General features: G+C 37.5%; 2 protein-coding genes and 1 long non-coding RNA gene across 5 annotated transcripts in view; all 3 read right to left on the reverse strand.

Annotated features, from left to right (window-relative positions):
• Positions 1–18,736, reverse strand: part of LOC127171989 (uncharacterized) — a 121,779-nt gene that overhangs the window by 50,286 nt on the left and 52,757 nt on the right. The gene's annotated exons all lie outside the window — the stretch shown is intronic.
• The window catches only part of LOC127171982 (rab GTPase-activating protein 1), a 112,215-nt gene that overhangs the window by 34,016 nt on the left and 59,463 nt on the right, over positions 1–18,736 (reverse strand). The window lies entirely within an intron of this gene.
• LOC127171986 (probable G-protein coupled receptor 21) lies at positions 10,327–16,907 on the reverse strand. The gene is made up of 2 exons (XM_051120993.1): positions 11,253–16,907; positions 10,327–11,148 (listed from the first exon to the last, which is right to left on the reverse strand). The coding sequence occupies exon 1, from the start codon at positions 15,206–15,208 to the stop codon at positions 14,180–14,182; it is 1,029 nt and encodes a 342-aa protein (XP_050976950.1). The 5' UTR covers positions 15,209–16,907; the 3' UTR covers positions 10,327–11,148; positions 11,253–14,179.

Here is an 18,736-nt window from a genome sequence, read left to right on the forward strand (position 1 = left end):
ATTTTTATATGCCAAAAGCAGAACGAAACAGCGCGACTCATTTGAATTGCACCACATGGACCGTTTATCCGCTCGGACCAAAGTTCAAACTGCCATGCTTCGCGAGCTCACTGGAGAAGAAGATTTATTATCTCGATGCGGCGCGGACGCGCCTGGAAAAACCGAGCGCTTTCGTTATGAACGCGAAAAGATGCGATATGTGAACGGCTCTGTAATGCAAGCACTAAACAGCGCTGTGAGGTCCAGTGTGAAACACTTGAATTCAGCAATGAACTAGTTTAAAACGGTGTGCAACGCCACAGTCAGCAGACTTTTCAGTCTACACATCGTCATCATTTACCATGGATTTACTGTAGTAATACTCACTGCACCATGGTATTGTGGCAGCAATTTATTACAGGAGTAATGGTATATAATTCTAGTATGTATGTATTTGTGATTAAGCTGTAGCATGTGTGCATTTATACTGAATGTTTTTAGACTACCATTTTTAATACAAATAGGCTACCTATAAAACCATGTACTTATATTTTTACCATGGTATTGAGGTACAATTATGTGTGGTTTTAACTGTTTATCATGATTTAAAATGTATGCTTGCTACTATGGGAGACCAATGCTAATTTAAAAAAAAAAAAAAAAAAAAAACTGGGTCAGAATAAATTTAACCATATAAAACTGAGGTTGCTACAATTTTTACAGATGTTACTGATTCATAATGACCTAAAATTTACCTCTGCATTCTCAAGCTACTATCAAACATGCATTTCTAAGAGACAAAAAAAGGGATATTATTATTAGTAGTAGTATTATTAGTATCATCATTATCATTATCAGACAACCCAACCATGTTTCTTAATTTGAAACAATATAACTCGTTAGAACATGCAGAAATTAATTTTTCTATTTAGATATTTATTTTAAGGAAAATTAATGGTCTAGTTTCTACAACTTTCACTTTGGAGCAAAAATCTGACAGATTTGACATTGAAACTAAAAAAAAAAAATGATTGTGATCATTTTTTTTACCCATATCGCCCAGACCTATGTTAACTAATGAACCTTATTGTAAAGTGTTACCCAATACACTTCTACATATACTACTTTAACAACTTTAAATTTCAGCATTTTACATCAAATATTTTATTTGGATAAGACCTTTTTACAATAGATGCCATAAAAGCAGCATTGCAACATTAATAACTGCCGTTAAATGTATACTCTAAAGCAGTGGTTCTCAAATTGTGGTACAAGTACCTCTAGTGGTACGTAAAGGAATCACTAAATTAAATATAAATTAATGTTAAAACAATACAACTTAATTTAATCTTTATTTGAGTGAAGTTTTTATTTTTTATTATATATTATTTGTACATTTATATGTACAGTTCATGTTTTATTTAACTTTTAGGTACAACACATTTTAGTTTTTTTATTTACCTGTTTGTACGCACTGTGCAGTGTTAATGCTCAAACTGTGTGTTTACAATGTTAAAGTGTCTGACAATAAATATTCTTATTAGGAATAAAACTACCTTGCTTTTGAAATCTGCAACGATTTAGCTAAATAGTCCGGCCTACTACGCTACTGTATTTTAATGCTGGTCAATATGGTGGTACTTGGAGAGCCAAATATTTTCTGAGGTGGTACTTGATATAAAAAGTTTGAGAACCACTGCTCTAAAGCATAAATACAGAAAAATAGCTATAAACAATAACCTACATAAGGTAGTTCAACTAGTCAGATGATGTGTCCCATCCTTACAATGTAGCAAATACACAAAATTGTTTGAAAGTTACTGTACAGCTTTGCAGCGTATGTCACAAAACTCTAATAATAGATTACACAAACATCTATTTGGAAGCTTGAGGGCAAACCACTGTGTCTTTCTTTTGCCATTTTAAAAGACAATATTACAAAATATTGCATCATCCCTGTCAGTTATTACATATAATATACAGCAAAGGTACTGTATGAATTTCCAGAATAGTGGATATGATTAGTGGTATAGTGAGATACTCATAATTTGGAAGAGCTTGAGGGTAAGTAAATAGTTTTGGGTGAACTATCCCTTTAAGTGAGTAGCATTCTGAACAATCTATCATAATTTAAGTGATTATTAAATGTGCTTTGTAATATCAGAGATGCAAGAGGAGAAGAGTAATGACTCATTACTGTGTGTCTAACACACATACACATCAGTGGTGTGCTGTGGTGTTCTGAAATGAGGAGGCAAAGTCTTTAAAGTTGTTGTTTTTTTTTTTATCTTCAAATGTAAATTCATGTCCCTTTCTTGGTTAAATAAACATTACTTACACTATCATAAAAAGAAGAAGAAGAAGAAAACAATGTTTTTTATATTAACAATGTAATCAATATTCTGTTTATTAAAGCCAAGTGTGAATCTCATCAAGTTAGTGTTTTAAGCATTTTACATTTATTCCAAAAGAATAGCTCAAGGCAGTAACAATTTAAACATTATATTTCTTTGAGAACCTATGTTCAGCTATTCGTTTTAATAGTTAACTTAAGTATTTTTGATTTTTTTTGGATCATCAAAGCTTGTAAATACTTGTCATAGACACAGAGATTTACTTTAAATGTCACCATGCTGATTACTCATTAAAACTCCCATAGATCATGTACAGTTGAAGTCAAAAGTTTACATACACCTTGCAGAATCTGCAAAATGTTAATTATTTTACCAAAATAAGAGGGATCATACAAAATGCATGTTAATATTTTTTTATTTAGTACTGACCTGAATAAGATATTACACATAAAAGATGTTAGTCCACGAGAGAAAATAATAGTTAAATTTATAAAAGTTTACATACACTTTTCTTAATACTGTGTTGTTGCCTGAATGATCCGTGGCTGTGTTTTTTTGTTTAGTGACAGTTGATCATGAGTCCTGAATAGTTAAATTGCTCACTGTTCTTCAGAAAAAGCCTTAAGGTCCCACAAATTCTTTGGTTTTTCAGCATTTTTGTGCATTTGAACCCTTTCCAACAATGACTGTGTTATATTTGAGATCCATCTTTTCACACTGAGGACAACTGAGGGACTCATATGCAACTATTACAGAAGGTTGAAATGCTCACTGAGGCTTCAGAAGGAAACACGATGCATTAAGAGCCAGGAAGTAAAAACTTTTTGAATTTGAAGATCAGGGTAAATTTAACTTATTTGGCCTTCTGGAGAACATGTAGGTATCGTCTATAGCTTTTGAAGGGCAGTACTAAATGAAAAAATATGATATTTAGGCAAAATAAGAAAGATGTACACATCTTCATTCTGTTCAAAAGTTTATACCCCCGGCTCTTAATGCATTGTGCTTCCTTCTGGAGCATCAGTGAGCGTTTTAACCTTCTGTAATAGTTGCTTATGAGTCCCTCAGTTGTCCTCAGTGTGAAAAGATGGATCTCAAAGTCATACAGTCATTGCTGGAAAGGGTAAAAACACACAGAAATGCGGGAAAATCAAAGTATTTGTGGGACCTGAAGGATTTTTCTGAAGAAAAGCAGGCAGTTTAACTGTTCAGGACAAACAAGGGGCACGATCAACTGTCACTAAACAAAAAAAACACAGCTGTGGATCAATCAGGCAACAACACAGTATTAAGAATCAAGCGTATGTAAACTTTGAACAGGGTCATTTTTATAAATTCAACTGTTATTTTCTCCCATTAACTACATCTTAGATGTGAAATATCTTTTTTAGGTCAGTACTAAATAAACAAAATAACATGTAGTTTGAATGATGCCTCTTATTCTGCAGGGTGTATGTAAACTTCTGTCTTCAACTGTATTGTTTACTTTATTTTTTTAATTAGTTTTCACATTAATGCCATTATATTGTTCATTCAGCCTGATTCGTGAACACACATGAACAAAAGAGGCGGGATTTACTGCATGAACCAATCACAGCTGATCATAACCCATCATATCCAATTGCCTCCTCTCACAAGACTTTCCTCTATGCATTCTCAATTACCCCCCACCAAACTCACCGCACGCTTTAGGGGGTCTGTTAAAACTTAATGGACTCAAGAGAGGTGAGATTTATACACTAACACATTGTAATATTGGCACTGTTTTATTTTTGTACTACAAATTTTTTCTCATCCACTATTTGAGGCACTGCCTCCCTTGACTTTTCAGAGGAAAAGCTTTTATCCTGGCAGCGATGAGGAATCTCCTCTAGTTTCCCCAACTCTCTATGGGTATGTACGTCTGGACCGCAGGGTTCAATCTGAATTCAGGACACCATGTTTTATTCATCCGCTTTCCAGCACAAGGCTACATTCTTCTCCAAAAAGCATGATTAATATCAGTCGTCACGTTCTGCCTTTCTTCCATCTTTCTGAAAAAATGATGACGGAAGGAATGGAACAAGGCGATGGAAGCAAAGGAATATGTCTTTTGCATTCATCGCATTGTTTCATTCCTTCCGTCACCAATTTTCCAGTCTCTCTTCTAACTCTCACAGAAAAGTCGCCGTAGGGGTTGTAGATTTAGGCTTCTAACCTACCTAATTCACACCATCCCACATGTAATACAAGTCAATTGTCACCTGCTAACAACGATATCAAGTCTAAAGCCTACGAAATAACCTTCAGAGAACATCTGTTTTCCAAAGAAACGCTAAACAGACCGGCACGCACGCGTGCAGGCGTGCTCCCACGCATTTGCGCTAACAGCAGATTCCTGCCTTAGTAAGCATACCCCTTTTCAAAGATTAATTACCCTCTCTTTCTATAATTGATGCTATGTTTATGTGGAAGAGAGGAGCCACTAAATAATGCATCTGCAGCCAGCAGCTCAGCTGACGAGCTCAGCAGCTACGCAAACTCAGGCCGAACATGAGGCAGACTGACCCACTGCTCACACCAGCACCGGCCTGCAAGATGAGAAGAGAATGGAAAAGGGTCTGAGAAGAAACTAGCAGAGGGCTTTGTTGAATCCAGTGGACTAGAAGGAGCTAAAAATAGGTCAGTCTGAGATGAGAGCATAATCGAACCAGTCTGACTAGACCGCACCTGAACTAAAGCACGTCTCTGAGGAAGATCAGATCGGGCTCAGAATACAAGCTGATACGAGGTGTTTAGCCTTAGATTAGAGAAATCAACTGCTGGGAAGGAAAGCAGGTCTGAACTGAAGGACTAAATGTCCCAAGCTAATGTCTAATTTAGGTGACCGTAACTACTTAAAGGTGTCAAAGACAAATGCACAAATTAAAAAAAGCTTTACAATCCATATCCCAAGAAATTTAAAAAAAATTTTCCAAGTAGTCAAATGGTTTTGATAACATTTTCAATAAAATAAAATAAAATAAAATAAAATGATAAATTTTATTTTATTTAAAAAATTACATATAAAAATATATGTATATATATATATATATATATATATATATATATATATTTTTTATATTTTAAGGTAAATGTTAAAAATAAAATAAAATAAAAATGATGACTCTGAAAATGGCATGTGGTTTAAGGATTAAAAGATTATTAAATAAAATAAAATAATAAAATTAAATTAAACTAAAAAATAAAATAAAAATGATGACTCTGAAAATGTCATGTGGTTTTCCCTACATTTTCCCTACATTAAATAGATGAGTTTACAGATCTTAATCATAATTTTCAAAAACAAATTTAGGTATATATTTTAAGGTAAATGTAAAAAAAAAAAAAAAAATAAATAAAATAAAATAAAAAAAATAAAATAAAATAAAAAATAAAATAAAAATGACAACTCTGAAAATGTCATATGGTTTAAGGATTAAAAGAAAACTAACATTTTCCCTACACCATAATTAGATGAGTTTACAAATCTTAATCATTGTTTTCATAGGTATATATTTTAATTAAAGGTATTTTTTTTTAAATAAAATAAAATAATAAAATAAAAATTATGACACTGAAAATGTCATGTGGTTTAAGAATTAAACGAAAACTAACATTTGCACTAACATTTTCCCTACACCGTAACAGATTTTTTACAGATTTTACAGTTTACAGATCTTAATAATTATTTTTAAACAATTCCAAAACCAAAAAGGTAATTAAAAAAATAAATAAAATAAAATAAAAAATAAACATAAAATGAATCATTGGTTTATTGCTGGTATTGCTGGTAAAATAAACAAAACAGAATCATGTCATTAACCCAAAAGTGGTCTTTAAAAGGTGGTACTCCAAAACACAAGGATATGAGCAGGAACCAAGCATCAGGTCTTCACTTCAAGAGGCACAAATTTCTTCCTCTCAAGCATTTCCATGAAAACGAACAAGAGAAATTAAAGAAAAGCAAGAATTCAAAGAATGACAGGAAAAGATGAATAATAAACAAAGAATTAATGGATGAAGCCAAAGAAAAAAAGCCATGTTTTTTCTTTCCGAAGGTTTTCCAAGACTCTCCTTCTCACCCTCCGTCCTCAAACTCCACAAGGAGGAAGTCTGAACAGGTTCAGGGTTTGCTGGGTAGACACAGTACCTGATGTTTCAGATAAGGAGCCATATTTAAGTTCTGCCAATATTAGAAAAAGTCACCCTAAACTTGGACAAGTGCTAAGAAAATCATGGTGACGTAAGACTGTTTAAAAGGGGATGTGTGTGAACATTTTGCGTGAGCGCGGAGCTCAAAACATAACTTGTGTTGTGTTTCAAATGCGATGGTGAGATTGTGTGTGTGCTGCTTCCGCAGGAAGCACTGTACTTTTTTTCCTGACCATTGTTTATGGTCGTTTTTTCTGATAGGCAACAATGGGCGAAAATGGCATTTTGTTTTTCTTGGGGGAGGCTGATTATAAAAAGTGTAGTGAGCTTGATGAAAGAGAGTGAGAAACTGAGGGTGGGTGGTGAGTTGGTGGGTTCACTGTAGTCCAATCACTCCCTCACTAAGAGGGAGGCAGGGAGGGTCCACATCCTCTTCCCTTCAACATATCACCCACTGGGCACATGTCGGGGAGAGCCAGTGCTCTCCAGGGTCTGTTACAATACATTAGTGACTAAAGAAAGCTTTAATGAGACTCAATTGTACACTATATTATGTAAACAGTCATTGTGGAAACCAAGTTAGGACACGGTGTTACAACGAACATATTTTTCAGCTCTCCGACGATATTTTATACACACATATACCAGTGGTGATCTGAAACGAGGAGGCAAAGTTCACAGAGTTTTTTTTTTTTTTTTAAATCAATACTCTATTTATTAAAGCTAAGTTTGAATGTCATCAAATCAGTGTTTTAAAGCATTTTAAATTTATTCCAAAATAATAACTCAAGGCAGTAAACATTTTATTTGTGAGCTTATGTTCAGCTATTTTTTTGTTAACTGTTTTGTTAATTGTTAACTTTTAACTTTTTTTTTTTTTTTCATTTGTAGATCATCAGTTATCAAAGCTTGGTAACTATTGCTCACAGACAGAGATTTACTTTCAATTTTAACAAGATCACTTAAAATGCTCTAAAAACACCCACAGATGCATTTTAAAGGAGAAGTCCGCTTCCAGAACAAAAATTTACAGTTAATGTACTCACCCCCTTGTCATCCAAGATGTTCATGTCTTTCTTTCTTCAGTCATAAAGAAATTATGTTTCTTGAGGAAAACATTCCAGAATTTCTCTCCATATAATGGACTTCAATGGTGCCCCCGAGTTTGAACTTCCAAAATGTAGTTTAAACGCGGCTTCAAATGGCTCTAAACAATCCTAGCCAAGGAAGAAGAGTCTTATCTTGAGAAACAATCAGTCATTTTTTAAACAAACTGATGATTTATATAGTTTTTGACCTCAAATGCTCACCTTGTCTCGTCTAGTCAATACAGTTAGGGAAGGTCGAAAAACTCCCGACTTGTTTTCTTCCTCAATGTCAAAATTGTCCTACATCGCAGTTTTACCTTTTTTTTGTAAAGGGCGTTTGATATTCTTTGCATGTTTACTTTGTAAACACTGGGAAGGTACTTCTGCTGCGATATAGGACAATTTTAAAGTTGGGGAAGAAATGAGATGGGAGTTTTTCGACATACCCTAACTGTGTTGACCATATTGAACTGGAAAAAAAAGGAGTTCACGTAGACTTAGACAAGACCAACGTTTGAAGTTAAAAAGTATATAAATTGTCAATTTGTTTAGAAAATAACCAATCGTTTCACTAGACAAGACCCTTCTTCCTCGGCTGGGATCATTTAGAGCCATTTGAAGCTGCATTTAAACTGCATTTTGGAAGAAAAACACGAACATCTTGGATGACAAGTGGGTGAGTAAATTATCTGTATATTCTCGTTCTGGAAGTGAACTTCTCCTTTAAGTCTTGTTTTGATGCAACAAAGTGGGTATATCTAAATGTGTAAGTTGTTTAATTACGTTTTTTTTTTTTTTAATTAGTCTTCCCATTACCACCAATATCACTCAAAAAAATATTTTATTGTTTGTTCAAATTACTTAAAATGAGCATAAACAACTAAATTCTTGAAATGTTCTTACCTAACTTATTTCCATTATGTTCAGTCCACTTAAATTTGAAAAAAAAAAAAATAAATAAATAAATAAATAAATAAATAATAATAATAATAATTTAGCTTAATCATTATGTGTTGGGACTACATAATCATTTTTGTTGACACAACTAACTGAAAAGTGGAAATTAATTTTTATATTTAAACATTACAACACTATTACCTACATATAATACATAGGAGGACTATTAATAGGGAGTAATGTAAACAATCATGTCATGTATGTATGTATGGCGTCCTATGTATGACGCTACTTTTTGCTGACTGCAAAACTCAGCAGCAACTCTACAAAAACAGTCAGATAGAGAGCTTTAATTGAATGTTTTTAATTTTAGCCTATAAATACGCAATCTTTGGCAATGTTCAATGCATATGAATGCGCAAGACATGTTTACTGTAGCAGCGCAGACACACAAACCGCATTAAAAATGTGAAGCTGAGCGCCAGTTTAGCTGCTCACAATGAAAATAGTCTGTGTGGTTATTATGATTATTAGGGTAGGCTAATCTGCAAGAAGCGCAAAAGACGATCCTTGAAGCGAGTTTATCAGTAAGTCTTGCAGTCTTCAGCCATGTGTTCACTAAAATAAAGACTGTCATTTTCTTCTTAAGAAAAAAAAGATGTTCTTAAAAACATATTTGAGAACTTATTAAGAATGTTTCAAGAACTGCATTTAAAAACATTCTTACAAACTTCATGGAGTTTATCTTAAGAATTTTCATCTTCGATGTTCATGAATCCGTCCCCAGATTCATAATTTCAATCATCTCGATCATTTCAAACTGTAACCAAGTAGACTCAAAATGTTCAGTGTATGAAATCAAACACTAAAATAATTGTTTTTAGTATTTTATTTATGTTGTCATATTTCTATATTGTTTTTAGTGTTTTATTTATATTTTAAGCAATCATGTTTTTCACTAATCAAACACAAGGAAGAGTGATAATTAATCATTTTCATTTAAATGAACTAAATTATCCTTGTGTATATATACAGAAAAATTAAATGCAATGTGGGAATAACCACAAATGAATTGCTGAATCAGCTTTTAATCGATTCACTAAAACAGTCTGAGCTGATTCATATGAATTAATGAATGTTCTAAGTTAAAAAAAAAAAAAAAAAAAAAAAAAGTTTATAAAACTTGTCTTATCACTCATGAATAGCAAATCATGTGACAAGTAAGGATGGTGAAACTAGTCTAAGACACATCCTTCATGAAACATAAATCCCAAATAACCAAGCATATTAAAATCATAAGTTATTCATAAAAATGAATGCTTTGAAAACCTTTTGAATTGATGCTTCTGCAATTGGGACAGTCTAATAGCCTAACAAAACCTTGTCTAGACATGCAAAAAATGTAAATGTTAAATTTAAAACAGCAATATTATGCAACATCAGATAAGGTCATGAGAAACGTACAGTACTTACAAAAACAAAGACAATTCTGACTTTCAATGCGTCACAGAAAACTAAATATTTCAGTTGGCACGACTTAAAAACACATGTACTTGACCAATAATTGTATGATGTTTTTTTTTTTTTTTTTTTTCATTTTTACAGTGGCATGTACTTTTAACAAACTGCAGATGTGTGCATTAGATGAACAAGTGCTAATGCAAGTAATTACCAGCCAAAGATTATTAATGTAGTGTCAGAAACACAAACTAGCACATACATCTACATTAAAAAAAACATGATACAGTCACCATACACACACACACACACACACACACACACACACGACTCATACATTTTATCTAACAATGACAAGCGTGCAAACACGATAGGATAAGATCACATTTATTTCCTCAGTGCAGATATACCAGAATATAAATATATTATTGACAATTATTTTCTAAAACATGACATCATTACAAAATTTGCGGTACACCACATTAGTACCTCAGCTACAGCCCTACACACCAGACAACTTGATATGCTGAAGAAAATATGGAGAAGCAGAATCAAGTTTTCTTTCAGCCAAGCAACTGTTGTTAATCACAAAAACTTTGCAGTGCTTTCATATTCTCTTGCAAAAAGTGTTCGCTTACGCTAAGAAGTGAAATGCAATTTGGAATGCAATAAGGTGAAAGACAAAAAATAAAAATAAAAAATCTCTCCAGTTAATCACATAAAAACCGGACCCATTTACAGAAGGGCAAGATCATGAGCAATTCATTAAGGAGCCTGGCTCAGCAATTTAACAGGATTGGTAAAACATACATGAACAAACTCAATAAAGATGCTTAGCAAGTTACAGAGAAAAGAGTGTGTGTGTGTGTGTGTGTGTGTGTGTGTTTGTGTGCACGGGGAGAAAACACACACTGTTCCAGCTCAGCCCTCCATTTTCTGCAATGGCAGGGGCCAACTGGGTCCTGCGTCCTAATATGGCACAGCGGAGAGCATCATCTTGGGGGATTTTCTCCCTTGAGAGCGTTAGCCCTTGACTTTGATTTCAAGAACAGAGCAGTTTTCCCACAGGAAAGAAAAAAAAGAATGCTTTGGCATCATAAGGAGAACAAAAAACAAACAAAAGCTCTCTGGCATAAAACGTCTCAAAAGTTGCAATTTTTTCTTTCTTCCAGGTTTACCCATGACACAAGTACCATCATCTGTGAAGCAAAACATGCATTGTCAACACCTGTTTAGGCAGCCTCAAACCCATTCTCATTTCAAAACATACAGTTCCATTTGTAGCACACAAAATCCCACTTACAATATCCTTCAGAAAGCAGAAATAACCTCAATATCTACAGCATCTGAAAATACAGATAAGCATGCTTCAAGATTTGGATTTCCACAGCAATTTAAGCAGAAAACCCAACCTCAATTTCATTTTTATAGAAAGAATAAACTGGCGACCAATGAGGGAAAAAAAACACCAGAATCGAAAGCAACAAATGGACGGTTTCTCAAAATTTTACCTATCCAAATGGTTAATACACAAGATAGACAGCTTCTCAAGCATGACCTTCAATTCTTAGCCTGATTCTTTTAGGTGAACGCAGGGAAGGTTTCTTAAGGCAAGCAGTCTTTAGTGAGTCAAGAGCTCCAGGGGCTTTAATGAGTCCAAACAGCAATCAAGACGAATGCTAAAAACCGAGTTCTTTGACTAGACATGCGCCTTTGTTCTGCTTTGCGCACACACATCCATGCACGTGTGCGCACGCACACGGTCATGTGCGATCAATAAAGCGACGGATAGGTAAAAGGCTAAACTGAGATACACAAATTCTTTCAGCTCTGTTTCAAAAACAGCACATGGCCAGAGGCCTCTAGATCAAGATCTACATTTGAACAAACAAGCTGGGACACTTGGAAAAAATAAAAGCCCTTTTTCTCTTATGTGTGATATGTTTTCTATCGCTCTCCATCTCTGTCTAGTGAGTGGAAGTATTGCACAGCGCCCTGCCATGACATGGCAGTTCAGATTTACACGTGACCTAAAGAGACATGTTTTTGAAGTCATAAGACACTTCGTCACGTCACAGTATTACAATTATGAAAGCAAGTCTTCAGTCTTTAACTGAAGTGACGTGGCATAAAAACCATTTCAAGATCCATTTCTGACAGTCACACTACTGGTTTTGGTGATAAAATGTGTTTTTCCATGGTGTCATACAAAAAAAGGTTTGAGAATATGCCACGATAACCCTCTTCAATGGAAAACATTCTCTTAAAACAATTTAAGAGAAGGTAAAGGTCATAAATACTATTAGTTTAAATACAAAGAGGAATGCAGACTGTTTCTGTATAATAAACATCTTACATACTACAAACAATCAATCCATTCAACAACAAGTATTTTCAATCTTAATACATTTTGTGGTTCCTCTATATATATATATATAAAAAATAAAAATAACAATTCCATCAGAGAACACCAATAAATATTGTTACTTTGGTCAGCTATGAAGACGAAGCTATCTGCATAAGAAATCTTTTTTAACAGTACCATCCAAATGAATGAATTATGATCATAGTCACAGCATGAAAAAAATGACAAAGGGCATCATTTTCAATGCCCTTGATTTTCTTGGCAACTCCACATATGAGTTATGTACATGTATCTGTGTCATAAAGATAAATAGTACAGCGCAGTAAAATGCAGTTGTTCCGTTTTTTCGTGTGTGAGCACATGTAGGACTTTTCCAAATCATTCACTTGATCATTCATCTTGATATCGGTTTCAGTAGCTTTTCTTCTGACCGTCTGTGTGTCTGAATTTGAATACAACAATCTTTTTCATTCTTGCCCACATCAGTGACCTTTACCACTACGGCCTTGTTCATCTTAAGGACCCTGTGATGGAATTATCTGTTATGGTCATGTGTTTCTGTGTTGTGCTTAACTGCATTATACAATATTTTAAGTGTGATTGTGCGATTGGACAGGTGTTCCCCATTCCCCTTAACCATTCATGCCTACTACTAAAACACACTGTAACCAGCTGAAACGAACCAAGCATGGCAAGTTGCACATGACTGACACTTCAGGGCAGAGGGCAAGTCCAAGAGTCTTTCTGTCCAGCAGACATTACAATCAAATTTAAATCTGAGTTGAATCAAATTAAATACTCCAAGTAGTCGAATAGATTTTTTCAAAATGACTTGATAAGAGTTGATGCTAGGAGTGAGGGGATCTTGCGGGATCCAGTTAGGAAGTTCATCTCCAGTGTGATCAATGTTTAGAGAAGAGTCAGGCAGAATAGGTTGTCCGTTTGCTGTTGTATCACTGTGTTTTTTAAGGATGATGTCCTCTGACTGGAGGCGTGGTTATGTAATCCCTTCATGGCTTTAAATAAGCAGAAAATGGGAAGTCCATGTAATCGTGGCATTGCTCGGGGGCTGGGGTCGACTTCTGCTCTTTGGGAAAACGGCTTTTGAAAAATTCCAATCTTGATTGCTGAAGGTCAAGTCTTTGCAGATTCAAAGACAAAAAACACAGCAGATTTTTCCATTGAGAGCAGAGTAGTCATCAGATTATCCTCAGAAACCCAGAGGCAAGTATTGGATATTACTAGTAAAAACACAAACAAGATCATGAGTCCGAAACTAGGTCAGCCCTTGGAAATGCTTTTAATCTTTGCAGAGTCTTTGTCCAGAAGATAATTTTAACATCTAGTCTATAATATTTAAGGTTTTAGATCAGCCAGAGCAGGGATCTGTCTTTTTTCTCTACATATAAACAAATGTGAGCCAGTTATCAGGAGAAACAGAGACTATTTGTTCTCACTGTGCTGACCACACGGGCAGAACTAAAAGTCAACAGTCCACAAAGCCTACAAGAGTAGCTACTGATGTAATCTAAAGACTTTACAATCACAATTCTGTCTTCGCAGAATGAGATTTTTCTCCTTTCCTCATTTATCGTGGCTGCAAACTGCTGAGAACGGTATATCTGCAATAGCCCATTCTCACATAGCTGTCCACTTCATCTTTAATGACCAAGGTCAAAGGTCCATTTCTTGCTGCGAGGTAATCCTGCAACTACACATACAGGAAAACAGACCTTTGTCAATTTGCCCCATTCTGAACACTCGGGACAGTGCACAGATGCCGAAACAAATCTTCAGTATCTGCTTTTAACTTGACAAGACCCTTGCCATCAACATCAAGCTCACTATCTTGCCAAAAGATGGCATTACACATGGCAAGCAGGGCGAGGAGGTGCTGGTGGATCACCCAGGGGCTTCTTGGTGTCACTACGTTGCAGACAAAGCAGGCATAGCCGCTTCAGGCCTTTGCGGAAGGCGCTGTTCGACAGGCTGTAGATGAGACAGTTGCAAAAACTATTGCTAATTGCCAGCCATGTGGTCAGGAATGAGGCAATGGCGTGGTGGTATATCCCTGCGCTCTCTAATAAAAAGTAAATGATGTAGGGTAGCCAAAGCAGGTAGAAGACACTGGTGATACGGAAGAGCACGGTGGCATAGCGCTTGTCCGTGCACGCTTGCTCACCTGGCTCAGGATCCTGTGGGCCGAAGCGAGCTCTCCGCTCGCTGATTTGCCGAGTGTGTTGCCGACAGATCCGAAAGATATGGGCATAGGTGAAACAAACGGTAAGAGCAGCCGGTGCGTAGAGGGCCGCAACAAGAAACGCGGTAAAAAGGGGCTGGGTGCCCCAGGAGGAGCACCATTTAAATACATCACCGTGGTATCCTGGCTTACCCCAACCAAAAAAAGAGGGCAAAAAGATGAGTGCCGAGTACAGCCAAATAAGGGTAATGCAAGTGCGAAGACGGCAGGGTGTGACCAGAGCTGTGTAGGAAAGAGGTCGGGTGATGGCAATGTAGCGGTCAATACTAACACATGCCAGAGAGGCCATGGAGACGCTCTTCAACACACAGACCATGTAGCTAAAGACCATGCAGGTGAGTTTTTCATTCAGACCCTCCAGATGGTGCAGGAGGGACAGGGAGGGGATAAGACAGCTGACCCCAACCAGCAAGTCTGCATACGCCATAGTCTGTATGAAAGAGCTAGTGGTATGGTGGCTGAGTAGCGGGGCACAGTGGAAAACAAAGATAACCACCAGGTTCCCGGAGATGATGAGCACTGTCAAGAAGAGAATAACAGCTACTTCCAGCAGGCAGGTGTTGAAGATCTGAGAGTAGCCAATGTCCAGAAGGCAGAAGGGTTCTGTGCTATAGTTCAACTCAGTTGCGTTCATCTTGTTCAGGGTGCGCTTGGGCGCACAATTAGGGTGCTAGTTCCTTGGGGGCCTAGCTATTGCTGCCCACAGTACGGCTGCCCCTGATAGACATGGGGGAGGTGTCCGTGCCAGGTGCCTTCCATATCAGCAGCAACATGAGCCGGTAGTCCTCAGTGTCCACAGCAATCCTTTCACCAAGGCACACACATGCAGCGACAGTTTCCTGGGGAGAGTCACTTACTGAGTAAAACACATTGGATCATACAGTGACTGTTGTGGGGGGCAGGTGGCGAGTCTATCTTAAATTCCGGATCAAACCCCAGCAGTAGAGGACATAAATGCCCCCCCTCCACTCTTTTATCAGTTCCCCCACCTTTCCGGGGAGAAGCACAGCTGCGCCGGAGCGGGGCAGGCAGCTGCCGGCACAGGACGTGCACAAGGAAAAAAGCAGAGGAAGCGGAGTCCTTGCCACTCTGATCACAAAAGTCCCAGTCGCTCTCACACAGTCATTAGTCCACAACAAAGCAGTGCTACAGATTCCTCACAATAATGCAGTAGAATTGTTTATTCCTACAAATCCCCAAAAAAAGACGTAATCCACAGTCTGATGTCTTTGCAGCAACTTCAGTCGGCAGTCGAACAAAGACCAGGGAACCTCTTCTGCGCGTGCCGGGCACCCAGCTCCCTCACATCAACGTGGAGGAAGTGTGTGTGATCGAGGATGAAGGAACAGCAAGTGGTGATTGGCATTTCAAACGGAGAAGGGGCTCTCCAGAGAGGAGCCAGCGTCTGGAATGTAAATGAAGGATAGAGTGGTGTGATGCAGAAAGCGGTCTCTCTCTCTCTCCTCTGTGGCACTGATGCATCCTCGCTCCTTCCTTCCCTCTCTCCCTCCCTCTCTCTGCTGCAGCAGGAACACTCAAACTCCTCCCACCCTCGGCTCTAGCCAGTGAGCAGATGTCGGTGCACGAGCAGAGAAAGGCATCCCCTTTTCTTGTCAATCCATACACTCCTTCACCCCGCTCATACCCACCTTTCAATATCTCACAAATATGAAAAATGCACTGCCTTCAGACTCTCTCAACACTGTCTTTCTAATGTAAAACCCGTTTCCTTCTATTCCCATCACAATTCCAATGCAACATCCCTCCCACGCATTTCTCCCTCGTATACGGACACGTGCAAAAAATAACATCAGGAGGTCAGAATGTAGCCTTTTCCAAAGTGCCAGAAATAAACCAAGTACATTCATTTCTTATTAGATAAACTATCCCTGCATCATAATTCAAATTCTACCCCTGCTGAGCGGTATTGTGGCTCCTGTGTCAAGTAACACTCCAGCATTTTTTATCAACAAAAGTCATTTTCTTTGTGTATTTCTTTCATGTATCACCAGATGATTTGTGCCAGTCTGGTTTTAGTAAACATCAATCATACAGATTTACTGATCTCTTGGGTCTTTCCCTAACACAAACGCACCTATTTCCATTTACATCATCTTTATTAGTGTCTGTTCTCTGTCAACACGGTCATTTTAAAACTATAGCACCCCTTCAGTCTCGTTTCATTCTGTCACTGCCAGTATCTGCAAACACACACACAGTCCCCACTTTCACGCATCCCCTCAGCCAGGCACACGAGGGGCTAAAAATAGGCCCAACTTGAAAGGTGGGGAGCGGACACTGGGCTCATCCATTAGTAAGAGGACAATGAAGAGGAATGGAAGAAATAAAGAGGAATGGAAGGGCTGAATGCATAAGACACAGAAACGGACCTTAGAGTAGACGGCATATTTAATTTGATTAGGCTGCGAAGGATGGAAATACAGTTTCTTCAAAGACACCATTGCATACTTACGTGCCAATCACTCTGGTGAACCACTGAAAATGTCTTCCCACAAATTATCTGCAGACCGCCAACTCCAAAGCACAGGTCTGTGATGTAATTTAGATATGATTGACTGGTGCACAAAATTCCAAAACCTTTTCTTCTCATAATCTTCCACTTGCTCTGCCTCTACAGCAACTCTCATTAATGGCTATGTTGCAAGCCCTCTTATTTTTCGACCCATTATCATAACACATAATTCCATCCTACATTTCTTTCTAGCTCAATATGCTTCTTCACGTACACAATCAATCTCAATACATCACTGCAGAGGGTAAAATGCACTGCGAATACTTCCGTATTGACAAGAACGAACTGAACTTCTTTCCTTTACAAACTTGTTTTTCTACATGTCAGATGAAACCATCTATTCTGACTAAGGTCTATAGGAGAAGATAAGAGAAAGGCAGTCCCTATAGTGATGGGAAGGTGTTAGCCAAGTCCAGCCTGACTCAGCTGCTCAGTGAAAACACAGCAAACACAAACAGCACATACTCATCCCTTCACAGAGTGAGACAGCAGCTTTACATCAGTAGTCAGCCAAACTCTCAGCCACACAAACCTGGACATCGCTGCTGCGGCAGCGACCAGCCACAATCCTGCCGTATAGACCACCCACAGCCTTCCTCCATAAACCCTGCACAATCCCCTGGGTCTAGACCATTCAGAGTGACATTAACCCCACAGAGCAGCGAAGCTATTTTTGTACAGACAAGCTACTATTTGCTATATTAAAAAGTCTTCTATTGAATACAGTGAAGCTCGAGACTATCTGTTCTCTTTTTTGTTAAGTCACGCCTGGCGCTGAGGCGGATATTTATTGTGGTGTGTTTAGAATGCCGTGACTTGAAGTGAGGCTGCCGCAGACTAACAGGTCAGGCTTTGTGTTGGCCGTTTGTTTTTATTCACCGCATGGGGTGGTGTATGAGGAGTGTCTAGAGAAATCTGTGTGTATGTCTGACCTCTGCGTCTGTGTTTATGGACACTGGAACATCTGGTAAACATCTGGTAAGCCAAAAAAATGCAGTCCGACAAACATGCTCGGGTGTGCAGATGGGTGCAGAGTAAACAGAGGATTCAAAATTTTATGCTTGTTACCATGCAAACGATCTAATAAAATATATTCTATTTGCGAAAAACAGAAGTAGAACCATACAGATGGGGACTGACTACAAGTGTGAGTCCATGCCAGTTTGCGGTGCATTAAAGGATTAGTTCTCTTCCAGAATAAAAATTTCCTGATAATTTGCTCACCCCCATGTCATCCAAGATGTTCATGTCTTTCTTTCTTGGTGGGGATCCAGGAAGATGCATATGAATGAGAATCATTAGTTTAGAGCAAGTTTGGACCAACTTGGTGATCTACTGATCTACTGAAAGCTGATCTACCTTAGCCCGTTCTTTTAGCTGGAGAATTTTTGACTGGCCTGTTCAGCAGCAAAATCAATCATCACTATTACTTTTGCTTATCCTTATATAGTTACTGTTCACTTCCAGAACAAACATTTGCAGATAGTATACTCACCCCCTTGTCATCCAAGATGTTGATGTTCTTTCTTCAGCCGTAAAAAAAAAAATATATATATATATATGTTTTTTGAGGAAAACATGTCAGGATTTTCCTCCATAAAGTGGACTTCTATGGTGCCTGCGAATTTG

Source organism: Labeo rohita, chromosome 10 (genome assembly GCF_022985175.1).
Source record: "Labeo rohita strain BAU-BD-2019 chromosome 10, IGBB_LRoh.1.0, whole genome shotgun sequence".
In the NCBI taxonomy this organism is placed as follows: Eukaryota; Metazoa; Chordata; class Actinopteri; order Cypriniformes; family Cyprinidae; genus Labeo; species Labeo rohita.

Excerpts from the sequence above, each read along its gene's own strand:
- LOC127171986 (XM_051120993.1), bottom strand. The coding sequence starts at position 15,208 with ATGAACGCAACTGAGTTGAACTATAGCACAGAACCCTTCTGCCTTCTG.